General features: G+C 49.2%; 1 protein-coding gene and 1 long non-coding RNA gene across 5 annotated transcripts in view; both read right to left on the bottom strand.

Annotated features, from left to right (window-relative positions):
• STIM1 (stromal interaction molecule 1) overlaps positions 1 to 22,646 on the bottom strand; it is a 95,194-nt gene that overhangs the window by 18,067 nt on the left and 54,481 nt on the right. For all 4 annotated transcript variants that reach the window (XM_040536943.1, XM_040537003.1, XM_040537077.1 and 1 more), the window contains exons 6-8: positions 9,482 to 9,659; positions 4,592 to 4,769; positions 321 to 488 (exon numbers count right to left, since the gene is read on the bottom strand). In XM_040536943.1, coding sequence (XP_040392877.1) covers positions 321 to 488; positions 4,592 to 4,769; positions 9,482 to 9,659 — 524 coding nt within the window. The remainder of the gene's footprint in view (positions 1 to 320; positions 489 to 4,591; positions 4,770 to 9,481; positions 9,660 to 22,646) is intronic.
• LOC121061551 lies at positions 12,550 to 21,163 on the bottom strand. The gene is made up of 2 exons (XR_005815162.1): positions 14,131 to 21,163; positions 12,550 to 13,509 (listed from the first exon to the last, which is right to left on the bottom strand). It is a non-coding gene; the product is annotated as an uncharacterized LOC121061551 (long non-coding RNA).

Raw genomic sequence — 22,646 nt, 5'->3', positions numbered from 1 at the left:
GCTTTTAGTCACCTGCTGCACTTTAAAAAGGCAGAACTAAGGCATTAGATATGATGAAGTCAAGAGCCACAGCCACGTAACTGCATCGTGTCTTTCACCTCAACAGTTTATGGAACTACAGGACCTCACACTGATTTTTTTAGCGCTGTTGTGCGCTAAGGCTTCTGGCATGTTGTGACACAACAGATGAACACAGAAGTGGCTCACTGAAAGGAAATGGGAAGAAGATGCAGAAGAACACACTTTTACACAAGTTTCATTTCCCATTTCTTCCGGCACCGCGAGGGGAAGACCTCGGACAAGGACACTGAAATTCTCACCCCTTCCTTGGCCACCAGGAGCTGCTTCTCTGCGTTCTGTTTCTTGATGTTGTAGTACTGGACCTCCACCTCGTGGGTCAGCTGGAGCCACTTCTGCAGGGCCTCGGGTGCAGCCCAGCTGCAGTGAGACTCCAGCTCCTTCTCGGCGTTCTTGAGCGCCATCCGCACCTGGGGAGAAGCAGACGGGCAGCGGTGGAGGGCAGGGGACAGCCGCTGCCCGCAGCGCTCCGCTGGTGACCCACCGGGCAACTGCTGGGGGCGAGCCCACGGCTTTTGATGCACCAGAAAAAAAAAAAAAAAAAAAGACTCCACACAACTTAATCTTACTCGTGACAGGAGCTAAAGTCAATAGGAGAGGTGGCATCCTGGTACTGTGAGCAGGTGGCACGGAGGAGTGCGAGGTGGGCAGCCATCCAGCGCTCCGCTTGGATGACCAGAACAGCCCACACTGCTTTCCTTTCATCTCAAGGGTGAGTTTATTGTGTTTTTTTGTTTTTTATGTTTCTCTCAAAGACATCCGGCAGCTGCAGTGCTGCTTTGCCTCCCCGCTGCAGTGCTGAGCACGTCCTTCTCTGCCCATCTGTTAGGGTAGCTCCTCTGACTCACAGTGGCATAGACGGTAAATCCTCCAGAGCTGACAGCACCATATACAAGTTAGTTAAAATGGAACGAGACTTTAGGTAAGGATATTCAGAGTGCTTATCTCCTGCCTCTAGAAATCTCTGCAGTTTGCTGCCTGCCTTCAGATCTGCTAAACCCACAACTTCTCGTCCTCCCGAAGCAAAACTGCTGACAACACCATGCAGGCAACTGCCTCCTTTCACTGCAGCTACTGAGCCAAACAGAGGGAGCTTGTCAAAAGACAACTTTCGCACTGGAGCAAGATGACAAAAATATTTAGACACAAAACATGTGCTACTTGGTCAGAAAAAGAAATGCCACGTCTGGAATCAGCAGCTCCTGCAGCTTTCCTGGGGACTCTCCTTCCCTCGCAGCTCGTCTCCTGCACACACTTATCTTGCTGGGGATCAGGGTGATTACAAAATTAGAAGAAAGTGGGTGATAAGCAGGTTGAAAACACCAAAAATTGATATACAAGCACTTAGTGCATGAAGAATTAACACATCTCTTTTATTACACGTGATGGGGAGGGACTTCAATACCGCTAAGCCCTGCTCACTTGTTCCACATCTGGACGGCGACTGCAGCTCAGCCCTGCTGTGCCCCGGGGGCGATGCAGCCCCTCGGCCACGGGGCCGCCCCTCGACCACGGCACCTCGAAGCCCAGGAGGGGTGCACGTGGCTGGGTGCTGTACAACGGCCTTGCTGTTGACAAAGCTCCAACCCTGAGCACGCTCAGGTGCTCTCACCGCCACGGCAAGCGGCACCCTGCCAACGCCGAGCACTTGCTGGCGGCACACGGTCTGGGGTCCAGCCACAAGACAGCATGCCACGTGTGGGGCAAGGCCTGGGGAGCTCTGCAGAAGGCCCAGGGAGCTCTGCAGATAACCCGTTCCCTCTTTCTGGTCTCTGGGGCCTTGACCTAATGAGCACACGGTCAGCGGGACCTTCAATGCCTGTTCCCCATGGCTCTGTTCACACCTGCCTTTAGCTAGCAAGGTGCCAGTGCCTTTTCATTTTTGAACTAAAGATGTGCATTTTTTAAAGGATTGCTCAAACCTGAATCTTTTCCATTAACATGTTGTTTAGCACAGTCACTTTTCACCAAATCCAGCACAAGCATAACTTCTAGCAAGCCAAAAGCACCACGTTACACTCAAATACTTTCATCTCATATTTTATGCTGGAGTACATTTGCAGAATTCATCTGGAAGTAGCCAGGGGGCACCACAGAAGAGGTGAGCTACTTATCATATCAGTTTTGTGTATGATTTAGTCTTGTTGAACATAACATGGCCTAAGTCATTCAAAAGTTGCAAATTCAGCATCACAGACCTCAGGACAGCCTGTTTTTTCCCCTTGGATGTCAGCTGCACCAAGTGCTTCTCCCAGTCCATGCAGAACCCTGATCATGATCAGTAAGTGCATGGGCAGACAAGAAATCTGCCCCTACGTATCTGGGGTAGAGGTGTGCTCAAAACGCTTCCAATGTTCTTAGGAATTATGGAAAAGGGAAGCAGTGCAGAACAACAGCCAAGGATAAGTGGTTGAAATGAGCCCTTGTACAGCAGTGTTCACAACACAAACGCGGACATGTCTGCAGAGGGGAATCCGTGCAAACAGACTGTGTGTATTCTCCTGTGGAGATTTCTAAGGTCTCAATATGACCACTAAGAGCAACAACTTAGAAAGCAACAAATGCCTTCTGAATCTGAGGTCTGGGGTCATGGTTTGGGTGGAGTATGACCTAGTGAGGGGATCAGTGTAAACACTCTGGTATATATACGAGAGCCCAACCCCTGAAATCTACTGGTTTTAATCTCATATGCTGGACTCCAGCAGGAATACTGTTTTAGTGGTAAGAATCAACTGGTGCAAAAGAGGGTGTTGTTCTAATACTCACTGGGACCCAAGACTATCTTAAAACCAGATGAGTTTACGGTCAGTGGGAGTGACTGGTTAATTGTATTTGTGGTCTAGAGTTCATTGGGGTGGTGATTGTGTTATAACCACACAGTGGGGGTCAGGTGGATAAAACCAATACTCACCCTTGCAATGCATCCCTCACGAAGGCCTCTAAGAAACAACAGAGTGGTTAAGTCATCTCTGGCTTTTCAGATATCTTGACAAATGTAAAGTGGAGGGGGAAAGTGGAATGGATGGCACTCTACCTTCTCCAAAGGTCAGTAGCAGTTTGGGTACAAGGGCTACGGGTTACGAGAGAAGGGCTGTATGTCCTCACTGAATGGCCCCCGATACAAAATGTCTGAATTTCTGGTTACATGAGTACAGAGGTACAAATGCATGCTCTGAAATGGAGCTCGATGAATTTGTGGAGAGGCTGTATGACAAGTTAGGAGGAATGAGACCAAGAGAGCAAAGCTTGTCACAGGAGTCTGTGGGTGTCTGAACTGCTCTTATTCCAACAAGAGAGGAAGAGGAAAGGAAATTGGCTGACTGCTGACTATTTGCACACTTTAGTTACATTGCCCCATTGTTCCCTGGCTACCTGTTGACCCAGGACAGATGCTCTTCCCTTGCCAGTGGGAAACTCTGGATTCTTGTTTCATTTTCTTCCCCACCCTCCATGGTGGCAGAAAGACTGGACAGGGCTGGAAGGGCATGCTGATGGCCTTAGAAGAGCTGAGGTACTTGCTTAGCCCATGCCATTCTGGCTCACAAAATTTCAGTTTAAACTGATCTATAAATTAAGGTCAGATAAGAATTTTCTCTCAGGTGAAATAGGAAGGAGAAATCGGATTTGTGTTTTGGACTTTCTTTGTAGGTTTGGGCAACAGGTAGTTCTGAGGTAAAATCCCCAGACGTTGTTTCCTTGCTCTCTGTTGCTGTGGGCAGGTGCCATCAGCAATGTCCCTGATTTCCATCACTTCCCTATGGCTTATGGGAATCAAGGTTTTTAGACGTAGGATTGGGAATCCTTTTTCTGACCTATGACAAATTATTTTCACAGTATCACACACGTTCCGTCTGTGTGTACTTCTGGACCAAACACATTTCATCGTTTCCAGCAGCAGCATTATACACAATATTCTCTCTAGGCCTGTGTTTCAATATGCAACATTTTCCTGTCAGTCTAGATTTAAAACTAATGTTTTTGAGAATTGCATATGACCTCTAACCTATACAGATTCTAATCTAGTGTTAAATTTCCTTGGAAGAAAATTTCCTTTGTACACCTCTGTGACACAAGGAAACACAGTAAGAACTCATTCTACATTCTTCCTAAAACCACAAATACAAAAGAAAAAAAGAAAGAGTTTATGGTTTGGAGTGGGGGTTAGCAGTCATCAGAGGGGTGCAGCTAGAGGCCAAGTTCAATGCCTCTCCTTTTGGAAGGCGCGCTGGGATGACGTGATAGCAGCACGTCCCTCGAGACAGCACCTCTGCTGTCCCTGCTACCCAACGTGCAAGCAACGCTGTAGTTCCTTATGGGGGATGTGTAATGTGAAGTGGTGGAAGAAATATGTGGATCTTTTCCTCCACAAAGGGGAGTGGAAAAGCAAAGGCAAAAAGCGTCAGAAGCAGAACATCACTGGATTCCTCAGAGGGAAGAAGCAGAGTGAGGAGCTGCCTACTGCTCTCGTTGGCGTCTCGTATGTAAGTGCACCCACGCCCGGCTGACCCCTTACCTGCTCCAGCTCCTGCTCAGCGTATTTCTGCCTGCTCAGCTCATTCTCTGTGCCCTCCCGCAGCTCTCGGAGCCGGTGTGCCTCCTGCTTGGCGATGCTGATCTCATCCTGAAGCTTCTTCTCCAGGTGCACCTTTTCCACCTCCACAGAGCGATGTTCCTCTTGTGCCTTCTGCAGTCTGCAAAGAGAGAGCCCGAGAGCCCAGTGCTGTGCACACCGGGCTGTCCTGCACCACAGTGCGCCTGCTGGCCAGCCGCAGCCCCGAGCAGCCCCGATCCTATTCACTCTACGCTGATGTGAACAGAGATCATATTTGAAAAGGCAAGGAGAAAGTTCGCCATGCCTGAGAAGAAATTAAGTTGTCAACTCTGGATTCTCACCTTTACTTCATTTTTTAAAATGCTCACTACTTTCATTTGAATTTTCAGTGTTTTTACAAAAACCTCTGCCTTTAATTTAAAAAAAAAAAAAAAAAAAAAGCAGGAGGGGAAGATAGGTCTGAGCAGGCATGAATACACAGATGGGACGTCTCCATATTCCACTTGCAAAAATGTTTAAATTTAGACAAGTCTTAATCTTGCCTGGAAGTGATTATTTTTCCTCATGACATGAAGAAATTGTCAGGGATTATGTATGGCACCAGAAAGTAATAACAGATTACCTGCACCCGTTCAGGAGAGTTAACCATTCCGCTTGGGAAGCCTCAGCCCGCTGAGGGCCGTGACACTGCAGTCACTGCAAGTTGTTTCAAGGTTTCTGTTGTGTCTTCACTTTACGGGAGCTGCACTATCCTAGCACTATTGCTAGCATCAAGAATGAATCTGTCCTGAGAAGAGGCAGTAAGGTCTCTTGTCATTGCCACCCAAACAACCTCCAAGTGCTAGCAGCAGGGAAGTGGTTGAGTCACCATCCCTGGAGGTCTTCAAAAGACACATAGATGTGGTGCTTAGGGACATCGTTTAGTGGTAGACTTGGCAATGCTAGGTTAACGGTTGGACTTGATGGTCTTAGAGGTCTTTTCCAACCTGAATGATTGTGTGATTCTGTGATCTGCTCCCCACTCAAGCCGGTCCTTTCCACACACACCTCCGGCCCTGCTTAAGTAGCTGCTTCTACAGAGCACTCCATAAAATGAAAAGGAAAAAATCCCCGAAAGCCACAAACGAAATCATCTTAGCCAGCAGTAAGTATTCCAAAATGCGAAGATCTTCTCCCACTCAAGATCTTCAATGTCCAAACTGGAGAGCAAGGCAACGGGGCGATGCGCAGGAGTGGCGGAGCAGAGGGGACAGCGAGGTTCGGCTCCGGGTGCCGGTACCTGCCCCGCACGTAGCAGAACGTCTCGGGAGAGCAGGCAAAGGCAGCGCCGGCCTGAGTAAGCAGGGCTCTGGTGAGCGGGGTCTCTGGGGCACCACGAGCGGAGCAAGGAGCAGGGATGAGCACGGCCCAGCAGCAGAGCACAGGCTCTCGGCAGTGACCGACCGCAGTCTGCATGCTCCCGCTGCTGAGGCTCATCCTTGGCATACAGACAGCGATTTAAAACAAATCTGGACGGGCTGGACTCTCAGCAGCCATGATGTTGGCTCTCTTCTTGGAAAAGGTTTATTTTCAATTTACAGCTCTGTTGAGAAACTCAAATGTTTTTCTTCACAATTTAAGGAGATTTTGCCAAGACATTCCAAGTTTTCAGATAAACCCACGCTCTCTGCCCTGTGCATCATTGCTAAAGCTCTTCCACACTAGGGCTGTTAGAATCCCGAACCACCAAAATATCTCTGTTTAAAGGAGAAATTTCCCTACACTATTACGCAGAATTCCTTCCCTGGGAATTTTATCCTTAATATGATTTTCCAAGGCACACTAATACTCTGTTTTCCCTTACTTCTGTTTTTTTCCTAGCAGCGGAGTCCATATTTTCTTACGCTGGTTATGGACAAAACCACACTTTGTGCGTTCCATCTGAACGTCTGTCTGTGCAGAGCACCTGATTCAGCCACACTGGTTCACATGCACTGAACTCCAGGAGACACCAAGGTGCCATCAGAGCTGCACCTGTGATACGGGCACGGAACCAAGGTGCATCGGGGGCTTCACAGTGCAGGAGCACGGTCTTCAGGTGGACGTGCTAAGACATGAACTTTTCTGTTTTGATGGGTCACTCAACTGAAGGATGTTCTCAAAAGGTATTTTGAACATGAACAGAAAATGGCTCTTTATAAATACATTCCCTTCTCTAGTCCTCAAGAACACATTGGGGTTGTCCATCAAGTAACAGTGCCAGCAGTCAGTACACGGCTGAAGAAGGCATCGTGCACCCTCCAGAGATTCTGGCTGGATTTCCATGAGCTGGAAGAGGTTAGTTCAAGCAGAACTTCCTACCCAGGTCCATGGGAAGGCACCAGTTGGTAGTTTTTGCCACTTTTACAGCAGCTGAGCTCCACAGCCAAACCTTCCCAGGAAGCAAGGCTGAAGAAGTGAAGGCGTATTCACCTCTTCAGGAGAATTCGTTCAATGTTGGGCCAAGAGGATGCCAAGGGCCTGGAATCTGCCTCCCACTCCCTGAGCTCCAGCTCAGCGCCCTCTGCAGAGGACAGCCCCTCGCAGAGCACGCCCTGCAGAACCACCACAGGGTGCGCTGGTGTAAGAGTCGAGCTATGCAGAGCACACATGGTTTTGTGGTTCCCCTGCCTGGCTTTGCAGCATTAGTTAAGCTTCCCGGGCCCATCTCCTTCTTTAACAGATGCCCTCCACAGCAGGGCCCAAGGCTCCCACATTGCATGGTGACACCGATGTCCTGCCCGGGCACCACTGCCTCGAGTAGCTGCTGCAGGAGCTGGACACCAAGGAGGAATTCCTGTGTCCTGGCTGCAGAAAAAACTCTGGGATATTCTCTGGGATATTTCCAGCCTGTAATGTAAAATTATGCAAAGCTTCGTGAAATGAGCTGTGGATTAGAACCAGCTCCTCAGCAGATGGAGAGGAAATGCAGCTTCTTCTCTCTTCAAGTTAAAAAAGAAAGGAGGTCACGTATCTGCACCACTGATACGTAGCAGTCTGTTAAGTTTCTCCTCTCCATACAGATACTAATTGATGCAATCGTACTCTCTTGGCAGTGAAAGGCTTTCAAACATCCCTCACACACGGACATTTCCCAGGAGGCTGTTTCCCTTAAGCAAGTAGGTAAGAAAGCATGCTGTGGTCCAGTGTGTGCATCGCACTGTTTCCGAAGCCTCAGCTGTTTGTAAAAATCTCCACTGCGGATCTGCAACCTTAGGATCCTGGCATTCGTACCGGTCACCTGCAACGCCGCCCCCAGGCAGCCAGCGTGTTACTGGGGCGGGCTCCGCTCTCAGAGACGTCACCGGGAACGTAGCTGTCAACTTGCACAGCAGCCAAATTAAGATTTATCCTTCAATATTACGTTTAAAATTAGTAAAAAGGAGAGCTGAAGTCTACCATGCTCTGCTACTTGATAAATCTACGCTTAAAAAAATCTTATTGCCAGAAAACCCCTCTGGTTTGTCATCAGCAGCCTTGCAAGCTCTTCCTTCCCTACAAAACCCCTGTGTACACAGCGAGCCTGCTTTTTCAGCCCATTCTCTGATGAGCAGCTTTACTGGAACCACTGTAATAATTTCTGTGACTACAGATTACACTCCTTAGGCTACGGTATTTTGCCTAAGTGCCTACAGTTCACCCACTCATACTTAATACCCCCCACACGTGGTTTTTTTTCATTCTTCCAGGGAACACTCCTGGATTAGGTATTACTGTGCAGGCAGGGAAGCACTGACATCTACACACGGCTCAAAGAAGAATCCAAGAGAGGATGTGTAATTCCTCTCCTGACTGCCGCCACTCTATCAGTATGCTTCCTGATGGCCAAAACCCGGAGTGAAACAACCTGGATGACGAGTTCTGCGTGAACTGGATGACTTCACATGCCTTTAAGAGGCTCGTTTTCCCTTTTAGGTGCAGGTTTACACTGTAATTTTAAGTGTAGAGGGGAAGTCCTGATATATTTTCAACAGGAGTCAGACTGGGAGTAGAAACCACCATACATGTCACTGCTGCTATACACCTAACTGTGGTAAGTGCGTAGGAAGTACCTGTTTAGAATAAGAGGCTGCAACAGAACTACGAGTGGCAAAGCACTGTCAAGCCCTGAAGGAGCGCTCAGGTCGGTTGTTCTCAGTTTGATGTTTTACACCTTAAAGCACCGAACTTCCAAGGGGAAGGAGAGCGCTCTCATGTGCCAGCAACAACAAAAATGTACGGAGTCAAGATCTCCTCGACGCTCAGAAACAATTTTTTAGAGCCAGCAATCAGAGCAGAACCGGAACTAAAAAACTAAAACTAACATAAAAACAAGACAGAAAGGAAATGAAACTGCTCATTAGCAACCTCCGGGTGAGCACACACAGCCGTGCTCGGCTACATGTCACCATGCCCTCAGGTCCACCTCTCAGCAGCGTGCCAGACGTCACTTTGCTCAAGTGGCTTCAGTGCACAAATTCAGGACGCCAGTAACGCCAGGAAGTTCTTACCACTCAAACCTTCACATGGTACACCATAAGAGCACTAGCTTAACTCAATTAACACTTAACTAACCTCAAAAGAGCAGGTCAAGTGAGCATGAACACATCTTCATATGCAAACTGGTAAAGTAATTTGAGAGCCATGCACCCATTTGGGCTATGAAGACCGGGTAGCAGGTTTGCTGCAATTGCTCAGGAAGGTGCCGACTGTGGTACACAGCACCAGAAGGCGACTGCCACACAGAAGGATGACAGCTGGGAAGAAAGTCTTGCTTGAAATCTAAACGAGGAATAACTTTGCAGGAAAGATCACCAGCTGAATGCTCCAACTGGGCGGACACAGAGAGCTTACCTTTCTTGAAGGTCATGGAGAGACTGTTCAGCTCTGTGAAGCCCCTCGAGGTCTTTCATCATCTTCTTCATGTGCTCCTTCGAGTAGCGGTTCTGGATATAGGCAAACCAGCAGCCACCCACTCCGATGACAATAGACACCACCAGCATGAAGTCTTTCAGGTGGTTGTGACGAGTCACTGAAAGAGAAGCAGAGACACCGCTGAATTCAAAGAGAGAACAAACGATTAACTCTGCTGTTTTTTGCTTGCACCGTAGCTGGATGTGAGAACTTACGGTGGTGTTGGAAGAAACTGTGACCCAGGTGCCACAACAAAGGGAAAAGATGAGCTACATCAATACTTAGAAAAACAAGGACTGTGCCAACATTTATTCAATTTGAATGGGGAAGCAAAAAAAAAGTCTGAAAGATGAAATTCAAAGTTTTATAACATGCCTGGCGTTACATAATACATGATAGCTCCCGTGTATGAACCATCAGAACAGCTGTTTTTAGGGCAATACCACGCAGATACCAGAGAGCACAGAGGCGTAAGAGGTAAGAAAGCAACTTTGTTGAAAAAATCTGACTGTGATCCCAGAGAAGGGAGATCAAGTTTCAAACCGTCAAACACTTTCCATCAGAATTATAACTCGGTGTTGAACCCCTCCTTTTTCAACACTTAGCAGAACAGTTACTTTAAAGTGTGGATGCATGAGAGAACAGAAGTAAGTAACTGTTTTCTTAGGTGCTGAAAAAACAACAACTCCAAAAACATGTTTGAAGCAGATTTTTTTTTTTTTTTTTTTACTATTTAGCAAATCTCAAACAAGGATGTACCAAGAAAGCTACAGATGAGAACGATGAGCTCGATGAAGCTAGCCGTGATTCCGTGTTCAGCCGCTACCCCAGTTAGAGCAACCCTAACTTCTTAACCCTAATTCCTTTCTGTTACTGGTACAGCCGTTTTTATCCTAGCTTTGATATCAAGATTTACGTGCCTCAGGGCAGCCACACATGGGGCTCAGCCACTCCATACAACACTCGAAGTACCAGCAAGCCAACACGGCTTCTCAGCACAGGTTCCTCTAAAACTCCCTGAAGACCCAGAGGTTTTTACATCAGCGTTCATGCAGATGTAGAACGGGAAGGTGAGCGTGAGTGAGGGTTTATGTGAGAGCAAACCATGCCAGCCCCGACACTCTGCTTGTCGTCTCCGGCTCACGGTGCTCAGACGAACACCTCCGATGGGACAACTTAGGTCGGCAGCTCAAGGGGGAATTGAAAAAAAGTTAGAGGCAACCAGAAAACCTCTTTGCTTCACCTGAAATAGGAGCAGAGGTCTTTAAACCAAGAGCTGCATGCATGCAACCTCCCCGCTCCCCTTGCTGCCCGCGAGAGGAGTTAACTGGAGACGGCTCCAGTGGACTCGGGGCCGCCGGCTCCTTTCTGGGCTCTGAGACAAGGGCGGCCAGGAGGCAGGGCGCTGACACCTCAGCAGGGCTCTGTCGTGGAAGTGCCAGCCACGTGCATCAATGAGATCTCACAGCTACTCTGAAAGGAGCCAGGAACGCCACGTTCTCTGAGTTGATGCAACAGCCCTCCCTCTGTCCTGCACCTGGGCTGAAGGAAACCTCAGCTCCGCATGCACGAGACGCGCTGCGCCCCGAGCAGCACGGGAGGCTCCCCACCCCGGTGTGCAGCCCCCTGCAAGTGGTTTGCAGCAGCCAGCCCTGCCCAAGGAGCAGCGTGCCGTGCCGTGCCGTGCCGTGCTGCCGCCAGCAGCCAGGCCACCAGCTTCTGTCCCAGCTTCTCCACGTGCTCCTCCATGCACGCGTGCACGTTTGCATTCGAAGGCGGCAGCGCGGAGCCCGCATCAGCCGTCAGGACCCAGGAGCCCCGAGGCAGAGCCGGCGCAGGGTTTGGGGCGAGCCCCGAGTCGAGAAGGTCTCGACTTCCACTTCTGCTTCGGTCCCTTCCTTTCCATGCACTTCGGCGAAGACCTCAGATGAAATTGCACAAATGGACTAAGCACAAGCTCCCAGCTGGGCTGCAGGTTTCTGAGCACCTCTCATTTCTGGACCATCACACGTGGCGCTGAGAACATTTCTGCAAACCGCTGCTGGAACACTTCCCATTGTGTCCTTGTGAAGCTGGCTCCTTCGTCTTAAGCAAAATCCCTCAGCTTTCTGTTTTCAGGTAAGAAGACACGTTGAGTACTTTCTCACGAACTGAGCAGGACCAAGATGACTGCGGTGCTCTCACTGCAAGTTTCCCCCAAAAGCCTTTCCATCTCAATTGGCGTTTGAGAGACTTGCGAGACTTGTTGATCTCACTAAATTTGAGATGGATCTCTACCAACAAAATGTTGACATAGTTTGAAGTAACACGAACATGTTACTGCCTTCCCAAGTATTTCCAATGTAGAGCAGAAAGGCCTCCAGGGCCTCAAATTCATCTTTGCTACCTTAAAATACAATTAGCAAACATTTTTTGAAAGACAAAAAAAATCCTCCCTCAAAATGACAAAGCAAATTTAGGGCTTTCACTTCCCTTCCTTTTAATTTGTGCAAGCATTTAAAAGCTTTCATAATGCCTAGGTCTAAGCATCATCTCGGCACAACGCAAGAGAGAATTGCCTAACTGGCCTTTTGCATTCCACGTTGGTGTTTATCGCGTTACACTCACAGTTAAGGCTCTGAAAGATCACATCTGAAGTCTCTCATCGGGTATGCTGAAATATGGTAAAACACCCAAACGGGCAGTAAGACAAAGAACTATCCAGAGGCAGCAGAGTAGTTCCTTCAAATGGGAAGGAGGAATATATAACTGCTCTGTTTCTGAGCAGTAAATTAATACATTCATTTCTAATTCAGATATGCTCCCTGCTCCACTCAGACAGCATTTGTGTTCTCCATAATTTTGTGAGGAATCCAAAGACAGGATACAGAGAAAGGCATAAGAATCTGTTCTCTTTTTCCCAGGAAACTCAAAAACCAGTAAATTTGTAAGAGAAGCAGAGACTTCATCTGATAAGAAGAGGTCTAAATACATTTCTCAGGCTGCTGAGAAATAATTTGAGTCATGTCTCCTGTCAAAACCTTTAATAAAAAGTTTTTATAAAAATTACTTGCCATTTAGAGCGATGAGGAATCTCAAACCTGAGGCAAGAACAATATTTATTATACCCCAAAATCTCTTTACGCCCTAGTGAAATCAGGTACCAGTACACAAGACATTTGCTTTAACTCACGCCTACATCATTCCCAGTAAACCTCTACTTTAGGTCAAGACACATGATCCAGAAACAACAGGGCATGAAAGAGACAAAGAAAACAAACACTGCAGGTATGCAAGAGATGATGAAGAAGCAGAAGAGGAGGATGTTGAGAGCTTTAACTGGGAGAAACACACAGCTGGATCTGACCGAATTCGGGATGGGGCAGGGATGGAATACTCGCACAGTCCCCCACACATCTCCAATAAATGATGTACCTGGGATTTGCTAGCAAAGAGAGGATGGTAGCAGGGACTGGAAGAATATCAAGCACAGAAGGCACGTTAGGTCAATGTTTTCCTTTTCACATCCTGAAGCTGTGATGTAAATGATACAGGGATTCCTCCACATTTTGGTTGCAAGCCATAGACAAAAAATTCCAGGACCATGAGGAACACAAACATATACAAACATGCACCGAAGAAAACATCAGGCCAAGATGAGTCACTCCTAGGCAAAGGCCTTAGATAAGCGTCGTGTGAAGGCGGGCGCAGCCTCGGGCTGAGGACTAAGCCGGGGACTGGAGAGGATGGCTGCGGGGACGCCGCGTGCAACTGGGTGCAGCACCCGGGGGGACGCAGCGGCTGCGGGGCGCAGGCAGGGTGGGGGGGCTCAAAAAAGGCCTGAACCACAAAGAGAGCTCCAGGAGACGACGCGAATGACACGTCAAATCATGCCATCACGTGGCATTCTGGGTTCTGATAGATCTGTCATCTCTACAGGACTTCACGTCTAGAAGACAGCATTCCACGTTAGTTCTTGTCCATGCAGTCTGAAATAGGAAGGAAAGGCCAAGATCACATGAAGCTAGGTTCAAACGGGAGAGAGAGAAAAACAGATATTTAACAGTAGTAAGGGCATTAAATCTGCTATAAGGAAAAAAGCCTTGTATTAGACCTCATCTTTCTGATTTATTTTTTAAGCAGAGAACAACTGACACGTGCCTAAAGCAGAAAAGACGGGGCTTTTAACAAGGGGCTTTCCCACCAGCAGCAGATGACAGATGCGTATGCCCTGACTCCCCTCTGACCGCTTCGTAAGGGATTCGTTACGTGGACCTAATTACCAGTGACATCTACTGCTCTCCCTGCTCTTGGCTGTGTCCAAGTGCTGGAGCCCGACCCTGCTCCCGGCATCCCCACCTATCCCCCGGCCCTTCCCGGGCACAGCCTCGCCGTGGGGCCTCTGCAGCTCCCCGTCTGCTGCGAGCGAAACCGGCCTCAAAGTGCGTCAGTGTAACGGGGTCATCCTCACCCGCAGAGACCATTTCTGGGGTTACTCACACGGGCTGCTGGCATCTGTGGCTGGTAGGAACTGCTCTAGCTGAGAGAAAGCCAGAAACAAGGAGTGCACGTCAGCCAGCATGAGAAACGTATGTAAAGAAGGACGGTACCCTGGGTTTACAGAGATCAGCTGGTGTGACATAACGGATATTCTGCATGTAAACACTGAGAGCTTCCGGAGCAGATAGATCGCCTGAAGAACACAGGAAAAAAATGCAAACATGACGCAAAAATCTTTGATTAGTTTAACTTCTTTCTATAAATGCATTTTAAGAGGAGACGATGCACCAAAAAAAAAACCAGCTTGCAAGCTCGGGCCATTGCCTTGGCAGTACCGCTACGGACACAGGCAGAGGAGGGACCAGAAACGCGCAGAGCATTCACGCAGCAAGCAGTAAGAGTGCTGGCTCACGATACAAATAGGCCTCCCCCGCTCTATCTAATAGATGTCGTCCACTTAACATATGATGGTCATGCAACCCCCGGGTGATGCAGCACATCCTCCTGTGGTTTTACTAAAAAGCGAAGCCATGACTGGAGATGCTGCCCTGGAGAAAAATGAGAAAGCCGAGGGAGTCCCCGGCGCCGCAGACTGGCGATACGAAGGATGGCCCATCTGCATCACTGGTTCTCAGGTATCGCCGACCAGAGCCTCTCGCTGAAATAGATGGATACCTCAGAGCATTCTCCTGTACGGCCCTCCCATTATCTGTCCTCAGCTGGTGTTTTTCTTTCTGGGTGTGGACTGCTGAAGAAAAGTGCCTGCACCACCACCCGGAAACTGGCGCTTGCAAGCAGTCATGTTCCCAGCCTGCCGCACACGAGACACGAACCACTTACGAATTTCCAGTGAAGGAAATTTAAGCTACCACCTCGATCCTGTCTCTGCAAGAGGCTTGGGGCGAACACAGCTAATCACCCCAGCTCGGCCGTGGCAGCAGCAGCAGCAGCACCTCATTGAATTACGGTACCTACATTGCTCAGGTCACCTCTGTGTAACCTTATGCCGCTTTGCTCCATTTTGTTCTTCCTGACCAACTGTTTAGGTTGCATTAAACTTCAGAGGGGTGATGAACAGCACGTGATCCTGAAGCTGGACTGACGGCAGCGGGCACGAAGAAGCAGCAGGCGAGGCAGCGCTGGCTGGGGCTCAGGCTGGGGCTGGGAGCAGGAGGTGCCCAGGGGCACAGGCACAGATCATGGACAAAACGACACATCTCAGCTTGTGCTGCTCGGTTTTTTCCTTTTTACTGCTCTCATTTTAGCCTGCAATACTTGAAGCTAAGGAAAAATCACCTCCCATTTGTCAGAAGATTAACGGAGTTTCAGCAGAAATGGATTAAATAAAAATCTTGGCTTAGCAATACCGATACAGCTTATGGAGATGTGTATAACCTTTTGCCTTAGGACAATTTTTTAAGTAAGAGTGAAATTTCCCTTTGGAATTCATTAGTTAATCTATTGCTGGAAAGTAATCAGTGCCACCTGTCACTTGAAGTGCTTAATCAATAAACAGCAATGCATGGTAGCTATTGCTCTGCCCAGCCCACCAGCACTTGATTGCAGCATTAATAGCTTTAATTTGCTTAAACACACAAACAGCACACCGACCTCTGTAGGTGCACAAATGTAAGAAAGAAAAGGAATAATGTCCTCGTTCCAACTGAACCATTCTACTCGAAGGCGAAGGGAACCGTGGGATGTGGCTGCGCGCCAGCAGCCCTGCACCCGGCCGACGCGGGTCATGGACAAGGCTTCTCTGGGAGCCCCCCGGGGCGGCCAGGAGGCCATCCAAGCACCTTCCCCACCCTCCCTGTCACCTAGTGCATCACCTAATGCGCCACAGAAGAGTTTGGTCATTCTCTGAAAACACTCACTTGTAAATTCAACACTAAAGAAATAAACAAGACTCATATTGGCCCCATTTCCCATTCCGGATGGATTATCACAACATCCTCTTCCTAAGCAGCTTCTGGCAAGTTGCTGCACATGCATCATTTCAAATCCCTCTTATTTCATGTTTTGAGAAGACTGCTAGGGCGACTCGTTCAGGTGACTCGTCTTCTGTCCTCCCACAATACTCAAGCTCTCCTCTCCTTTGCAGGTTTCCCTCACCGTTCCCACTGCCTGCTCTGCCCAGCCAGCTGCAGCACAACTGCCTTCCCAGCCGGGCAGCTCCAGCTTGCCTTAGCCTGGGGTGCTAGGTGTAGCCCCGTGAGACACCGACCAAACCCAGCCCGCACTGACTCACAGCCTCCTCCTGCTTCCAGTGCCAACAGCTGCCAGCTACACCACGCAGCCGCTTGGCAAACATCCTTCCTCTTCGGCAGCTTTCACTGAAGACAAGCAGATAAGGAAACAATAAGGAAAACTCAGCTTAGATGTAAATGTTGCCTGTTTGCTTCCTACAGCTCTGTAAGAATGCAGGTTCACCAGAAGAATAGAGTCTTCACTCCTGGGAAGAAGTGTGTGGGTAACGACGAGCAGTTTGGCTGCCTCTTCCCATCAACTGCAAGCAGGGCCAGGGCCACCAGCTCGGATGGACATCCTGGCCCCTGCCTCCAAGTGATTCAAAGAATGCTAAATAAAAATCTAGATCATCTGAAACTTGATTACTTTACCCCAGTTTGTGCACTCTCCTACTCTGTGACAGCTCTTGGGATATTTTAGATCCAACCCGTGGTCGGATTCAACCCATCGCCTCGCAGACCAGGCAGGCTGCAGACACGTGCACTTTCCATATGGACTTCAGGAGGGGGAGAAAGGACGAAAGTACAGCTGTTACATTTTGTACCGACGTTCACAAAAAACAGTATTTACCACGAACTGCCAATTATTTTTCCACAAATGGAGTTCTCAGTACCATTAACCTAGTCACAAATGAACAGCATAAAGCATATTCATTAGCTATTGTTGCAACTAAGCGGGGTTTCCCCGACAAGCACTTCACCAAGTCCCTTTCCAGAACGCACATTGGTTTGCTGTGCACAATGCTACCCCCCTGCCACCAAACCACACCAAAAAAACAAACCCACCCATATTCCCAAAATTGCTAACAGAAGTGCCTGGAATTTAGCAGATGAATGATTATAGTTTCCAAATAGCTTAAATTGCATTTTAGTAAAATCCTTGGAGGGGCTCCGTTGGGGTCTGCTGGAAGCGCTGCCGTGGGGGGCTGGTGGCATGCCAGGCGGGATGGGACGGCTGCACACGCTGTTTCCTTCCAAGTGCCAGCACAACATGAGAAGATGCATTCAGAATCGCAGTAACCACGTCTACTTCACTACAACCTCACCTGCCTCCAAAAGCGTGAGCCTGGCCGCTCTCAGCCACACGCACGTGAATCACAAGACTGCCAACACTCAGCTCACGCGCACTGGCGTAGCCCCGCGAAACGCCCAAGGTGCGGGGATCACGCTTGGTTTGATCAACGTCACGGGCACGGCTTCCACACGCTGCCACGGGTGTCGGACCCTGCGAGCTCCCCCGCGTACAGAAGGCGCGTACCTGTAGTCGCTGTCAGGCTCTCAGGGCTGGCCAGCATGAGCCAGCTGGCAGAACTAGTGCTCGAACAAAAACTGCTCCAGATCAGATATTTTGTGCCAGAACACCTCTTCTGCTTACTGCCTTTCTAACAACTCTGCTTTGCCAAGGCATTAACTATCCCAGAGGAACGTGACTTATTCCAGCACAGGTCCAGTGCAGAAGAGCTGCCCGCAGTTAGTGCAGCTGGTTTCTGCGCGCAGACAGACCCCAGGCTCCGGTGCACAGCGTGGGGCAAAGAACAGGGAGGTGTTCTTCTCCTTCTCCAAAGACCTACGTCAAACAAAAGAGGTGGCGTTTTTCACGTTTAACATCACCTCTGGTTCCTGCACGAGGCGCACGGATCGGTTCCTTCAGCCATGGCTGGCAGCCTCGCCCCATGCACCCGCCAGGCTTGGGCTGGTGCAGGGCACTCGGGGGCACCGGTGGGGTGCCCCTGCAGCACAGGATCACCCCTGAACACTCCCTTTTCTTGCTTTTATCTCGCCGTACCAGGACTTTCTGCTGTTCCAGCTATTTAGCCTGTCTAATGCCCCGTGGCAGAAGCCGACCGTGTAGCAAGTGTCTCGAGCAGCGCCAAGAGCACCACGGGTACAAACACTGCGGGGTGAGCAACCGGCACCAGGGACACCGGTTTCTGTGCTTTTTTTCTTTTTATTTGTGGGAGGCAAGGAGGAAGAACAGACACCGTTTTGCCAAAGCCCACAGTAGGCGTGCAGGTGACTGCAGGATGATAATACGCCGCGTTGGGTTTGCAGCACTGCCGTGTTTTATGTTTTAAAGAAGCAAGGTAAGAAGCTATGCAATAGTAAAAATGTAAGAGTAACCTGAACTTTCTTGAACAAGTGTCCCACTGTGAATGACACGAATTCAAAGCCTCAATTTTTAAACTGAAAGTTTCACAAAGTTTTACTTTGGGAATAAAACCTGGTTGGATTATAGGAAAAACAGCAATTTTTAGGCAACTTACATTAGCATTGATAAAACAAAAGAAATCTACATTCTTACTGAATTCCACACCAGTTATTAATACTGAAATTGAAGTATCATAAAAAACTACACATGGGAATTACTAATTTTTTGATTCCTCTGTGGGAACTAATCAGATCTGCGATGCAGCCTGCCACGTGCAGAAGCAGATGTTTTCAGACAACACAGGAAAGAAGAAAAACTCAGGCTGCAGCTGCTTGAGGTACAACAGCATAAAACCAAATACAAAACGCGCACCTCCTTTAAAAACCAAGCTGTCTTCTACATTTCCCTGAAGGCACTTATCATTCTTGTCTTTGTATCAAGACCGGGTCTTTCCTCCAGTACTTGAACACCTTTCTGTTTGCTAGTGGACTCACAACATAACTAGGTAAAGAACCTTACACCTTTTAAAGATTTGCTGATTTTGAGGACAATAGGATGTCTTAACACCAACCACACCCCCTGGGTTTTTATCTTCCTAGGTATTGTTTAAAAAAGCTACAGCTTATTTAACAGGTGTTTGTCACATGGACCGAGAAAACTACGCTGACTGACACAGCGCTAACTGACTTGTAAGCATAAAAGTCACTTAGGAAGTGTCCTGATGGGACAAAACTGCTTTTCTGTATAGGTGCAGGTAATCTAAACACAATCCATTTAACTGTAAATATTTAAAGAGGATGGTAAATCTCACAGTGATAAATCAATCTGGTATTTGGTTAAGAAATTCTATTGCTTTAAACAAATAATGTTTAAACAGGTCTCAAAGTACTTGTCAAATACACTTCTAATTACAACAAACAGAAACAAATCAGCCATAGATGCTCTACCAACGGACAGGTGGCTTTGTCCACCCCAGAGTGGACACCAAAGAAATAAACACTTACTGAAAAAAAAAAAAAAGGTAAGTTCATTAAGAAACCTTCAAGGAGCGCCTCGTCCTGTTCGGGAAACGTCTCCTCTTACAGGCAACCCATCCTTGTGCTTCCGTCGCTGTGCACGCAGGCATCCAATAAATACAGGTCTAATACTCAGGATGACAACTTAGAGTCCCTAGTAAAAAGGAGAAGCGTTGAGGCAGGAGCAGACACGCATCTCTCACTCTGAGGATGCCAGCAAAGCACTGCAGGAACCGGAGGCACCTGCGCGCGCCGCAGAGCAGCACTGGGGCGAGCTCCCCTGCCTGCACCCCGCTCTGCCAGCAGCCCAGGGAAGCACCAGCCCCGGGATTTAGAGAGCTGCTGGAGCCTCCTGGACCGAATTACGCCTCGTGGCCTTCTGCCCTGGGAAGCAGAGCTACAGAAACACCTCCTGACACCTCGCGGGCAACGTGGGTCTCGCTTCCCCGGCCCCTGGGGAGGTGACCAGCAGTCACCAGGGTGGGTAACTCTGGACAGGGCACTTCGCCCATCTTGCAATCCAAACTCATACCACAGTGGTGCCTTGGGCAATACGTGAGAAGACATACAACTGAGTCTCTGTTACTTGAGAGTTAAGAATAAAAATTTAAATTCGCTATTCACAAAGAAAACCCTATGGTTTTACATTTCACTGCTTGCTTTCTTAAATTCTCCTCTCCTGTTTCACCTGAAGTTGTGATATTTGGTCCTGGATGAATTTCTGAACTAAGGAACAGGAAAACAAAGGAACACAGACACAGAAGACTCAATCAGTTCATCTTGCTTGGCTTGTAATTTCACCATACTCCTTTGCAACGGATTAATTACAGAGCTGTAGCCCTGCAAGTGAGCAGACCTCTTTGAAGAGAGGAATCATACGTCTGGAGTCTGGCACAGAAAATGAGCCTTTGTGAGACCAGGGGTGTCTGCTGATCAGCAAGCAAACTGGCCAGGCGGCTCATCAGTTAACTGATGCTTGCTGAAGCCTTTGCACCAAACTACAGGAGACATCAGAGAAGATTTTTAGCCTCAGGACAAGGAAGTTTCCCCGATTTCATGGGGCAGAATGAGAAACAATGCCGTGGTACTTGGGCTGTAATCCCCACTGACAATGAGACGTCTGGTTTTGTGAGTCTGAAGGAAGCAGCCATGGTACTCCAGTCTGGACTGGTTTTATTTATTACTTCCTGTGCATTGCAGGTATAAGAGCATCTTTAAGAGAGAAGAAAAACCCTTAAGATCCTGCACCTGTGAGCCACATCCCACTGCTGGGAGCTTCCCTTGCAGCGGCAAGGAGCATAGGAGACCACCTTCACCGACCAAACAAAAAGAACAGTAACTGGAATGCATCTGAAACCACTAAATCTATTGCTGAGCAAGAAGAGCAGCTTCTGCAGCTTAAAAGGTCACTGAGTACTTCCTGAATCACTGCTGATTGCTAATGGCTGCTGAGAACTGCTGCTTTGCAATCAATTTCTCAAGAAATTAGTTTTAGATAAGTGAGTTCTCACCATAATAAACCAGAGACAAATCCATTCAGTTAACTACCAAATAGCAAATACTGCCATCTAAAAAGCGTTAAATCCCTACTTCAGCTAAAAGCTTAAAGGAATCGCATACCCGATCGGTACTGTATTGGGTTTACATGGCAAGGTTTTGGTAGGGGGGGCTGCTGTGATTCTGTCTGGAAGAGCCCAGCAGCTGCCCCATGTCAGACAGGGGCCAGTTTCAGCTGGCTCCAAAGGGACCTGCTGCTGCCCAGAGCCGAGCCAGTAAGCAACACTGTTTGTGCCTCTGGGAGAGCAGGCTGAAGAAAGGGAAAATAAAAACTGCACAACAGCAGCTGGAGAGAGGAGAGAGAAGCAGCCATGCAGCCCCCAAGGTGAGTGCAGCAGGAGGGCACGAGGTGCTCCATGAACCAGAGCAGAAGTTCCCCTGCAGTGTGTGGAGAGGCCCCTGGTGGAGCAGGTTGTCCCCCTGCACCCATGGGTCCCACATGGAGCAGATCTCCACGCTGCAGCCCCCCCGTGGAGGAGCCCCCGGTGGAGCAGGTGGATGTGGCCTGGAGGAGGCTGCGGCCCATGGAGAGCCCCCGCAGGAGCAGGCCCCGGGCCGGAGCTGCAGCCCGTGGAGAGGAGCCCACGCAGGAGCAGGGGTCTGGGGGGAGCTGCCGCCCGTGGGGGACCCGTGCTGGAGCAGTTTGCTCCTGGGGGATGGATGGACCCCGTGGTAGGGAGCCGTGTGGGAGCAGTTCTTGAGGAGCTGCTGCCTGTGGGCAGCCCCCGCAGGCTCAGTTCGGGAAGGACGGCTCCTGTGGGAGGGACCCCACGGGGAGCAGGGGCAGAGAGGGACCGTGAGGGAGCGGCGGAGACAAAGCGTCAGGGACTGACCGCAGCCCCCATTCCCCGTTCCCCTGCGCCACTCGGGGGGAGGAGGTGGATGGGGGGAGGTGTTGGAGTTTGGTTTTATTTTGGTTTGTTTCTCACTGCTTTGTCTTGTTAGCAATACATTTTATTAATCTCCCTGTTCTGAGTCTGTCTTGCCCGTGACAATAACATTTGAGTGATCTCCCTGTCCTTATCTCAGCCGTTGAGCCCTTTCCATCGCATTTTCTCCCTTTTTTTCTTTGAGGGGTGGGAGTGAGCGAGCGGCTGTGGTGGAGCTCGGTGCCCAGCTGGGTAAAACCACCACAGGCTCGCAGCCCACACAACCTGCTGTGAACACTGATCTGAAACACACCAAGGGCAGCTCGCTGCGCACTTTAATCTGCGTGACCGGAGGCTCGTGTTACAGTGCCACGACAGCGCGGCAGTACCTCTAACACAGAGAACAGCCACTGACCCGGAATCATTAAGAGCAATTTACTTTGCCATTTACAGAGCATCTAACAACTGCCTACCAGGTTCCTCCTCCGGGCCCTGATGCTGCCAGCAGGAACCAACGCAAGGCAAGGGCAGAGCGGGGGCTGCCCCGGGCAGGCCGACTGACAGGCCTGCGACTGACAGGCCTGCGACTGACAGGCCTGCGAATGAAAAAGGAAACCGTCCCCGAGAGAGTTCGTGTTTTGTAATGACTAGGAGTGAAAATGGCTGGCTGTGTAACCTACACGTCTCATTCAGTCGGCTCGTGTCTCCTCCAAGCCTCATAAATTTCACCTGGTTTACTCAGAGCAGCCAGTTTGCCCAGGATTTGCCTTGCTGTGCCTCTTCTCA

This window comes from Cygnus olor, chromosome 1 (genome assembly GCF_009769625.2).
Source record: "Cygnus olor isolate bCygOlo1 chromosome 1, bCygOlo1.pri.v2, whole genome shotgun sequence".
Lineage (NCBI taxonomy): Eukaryota > Metazoa > Chordata > Aves > Anseriformes > Anatidae > Cygnus > Cygnus olor.
This window is presented reverse-complemented; position numbering and strand designations above follow the sequence as displayed.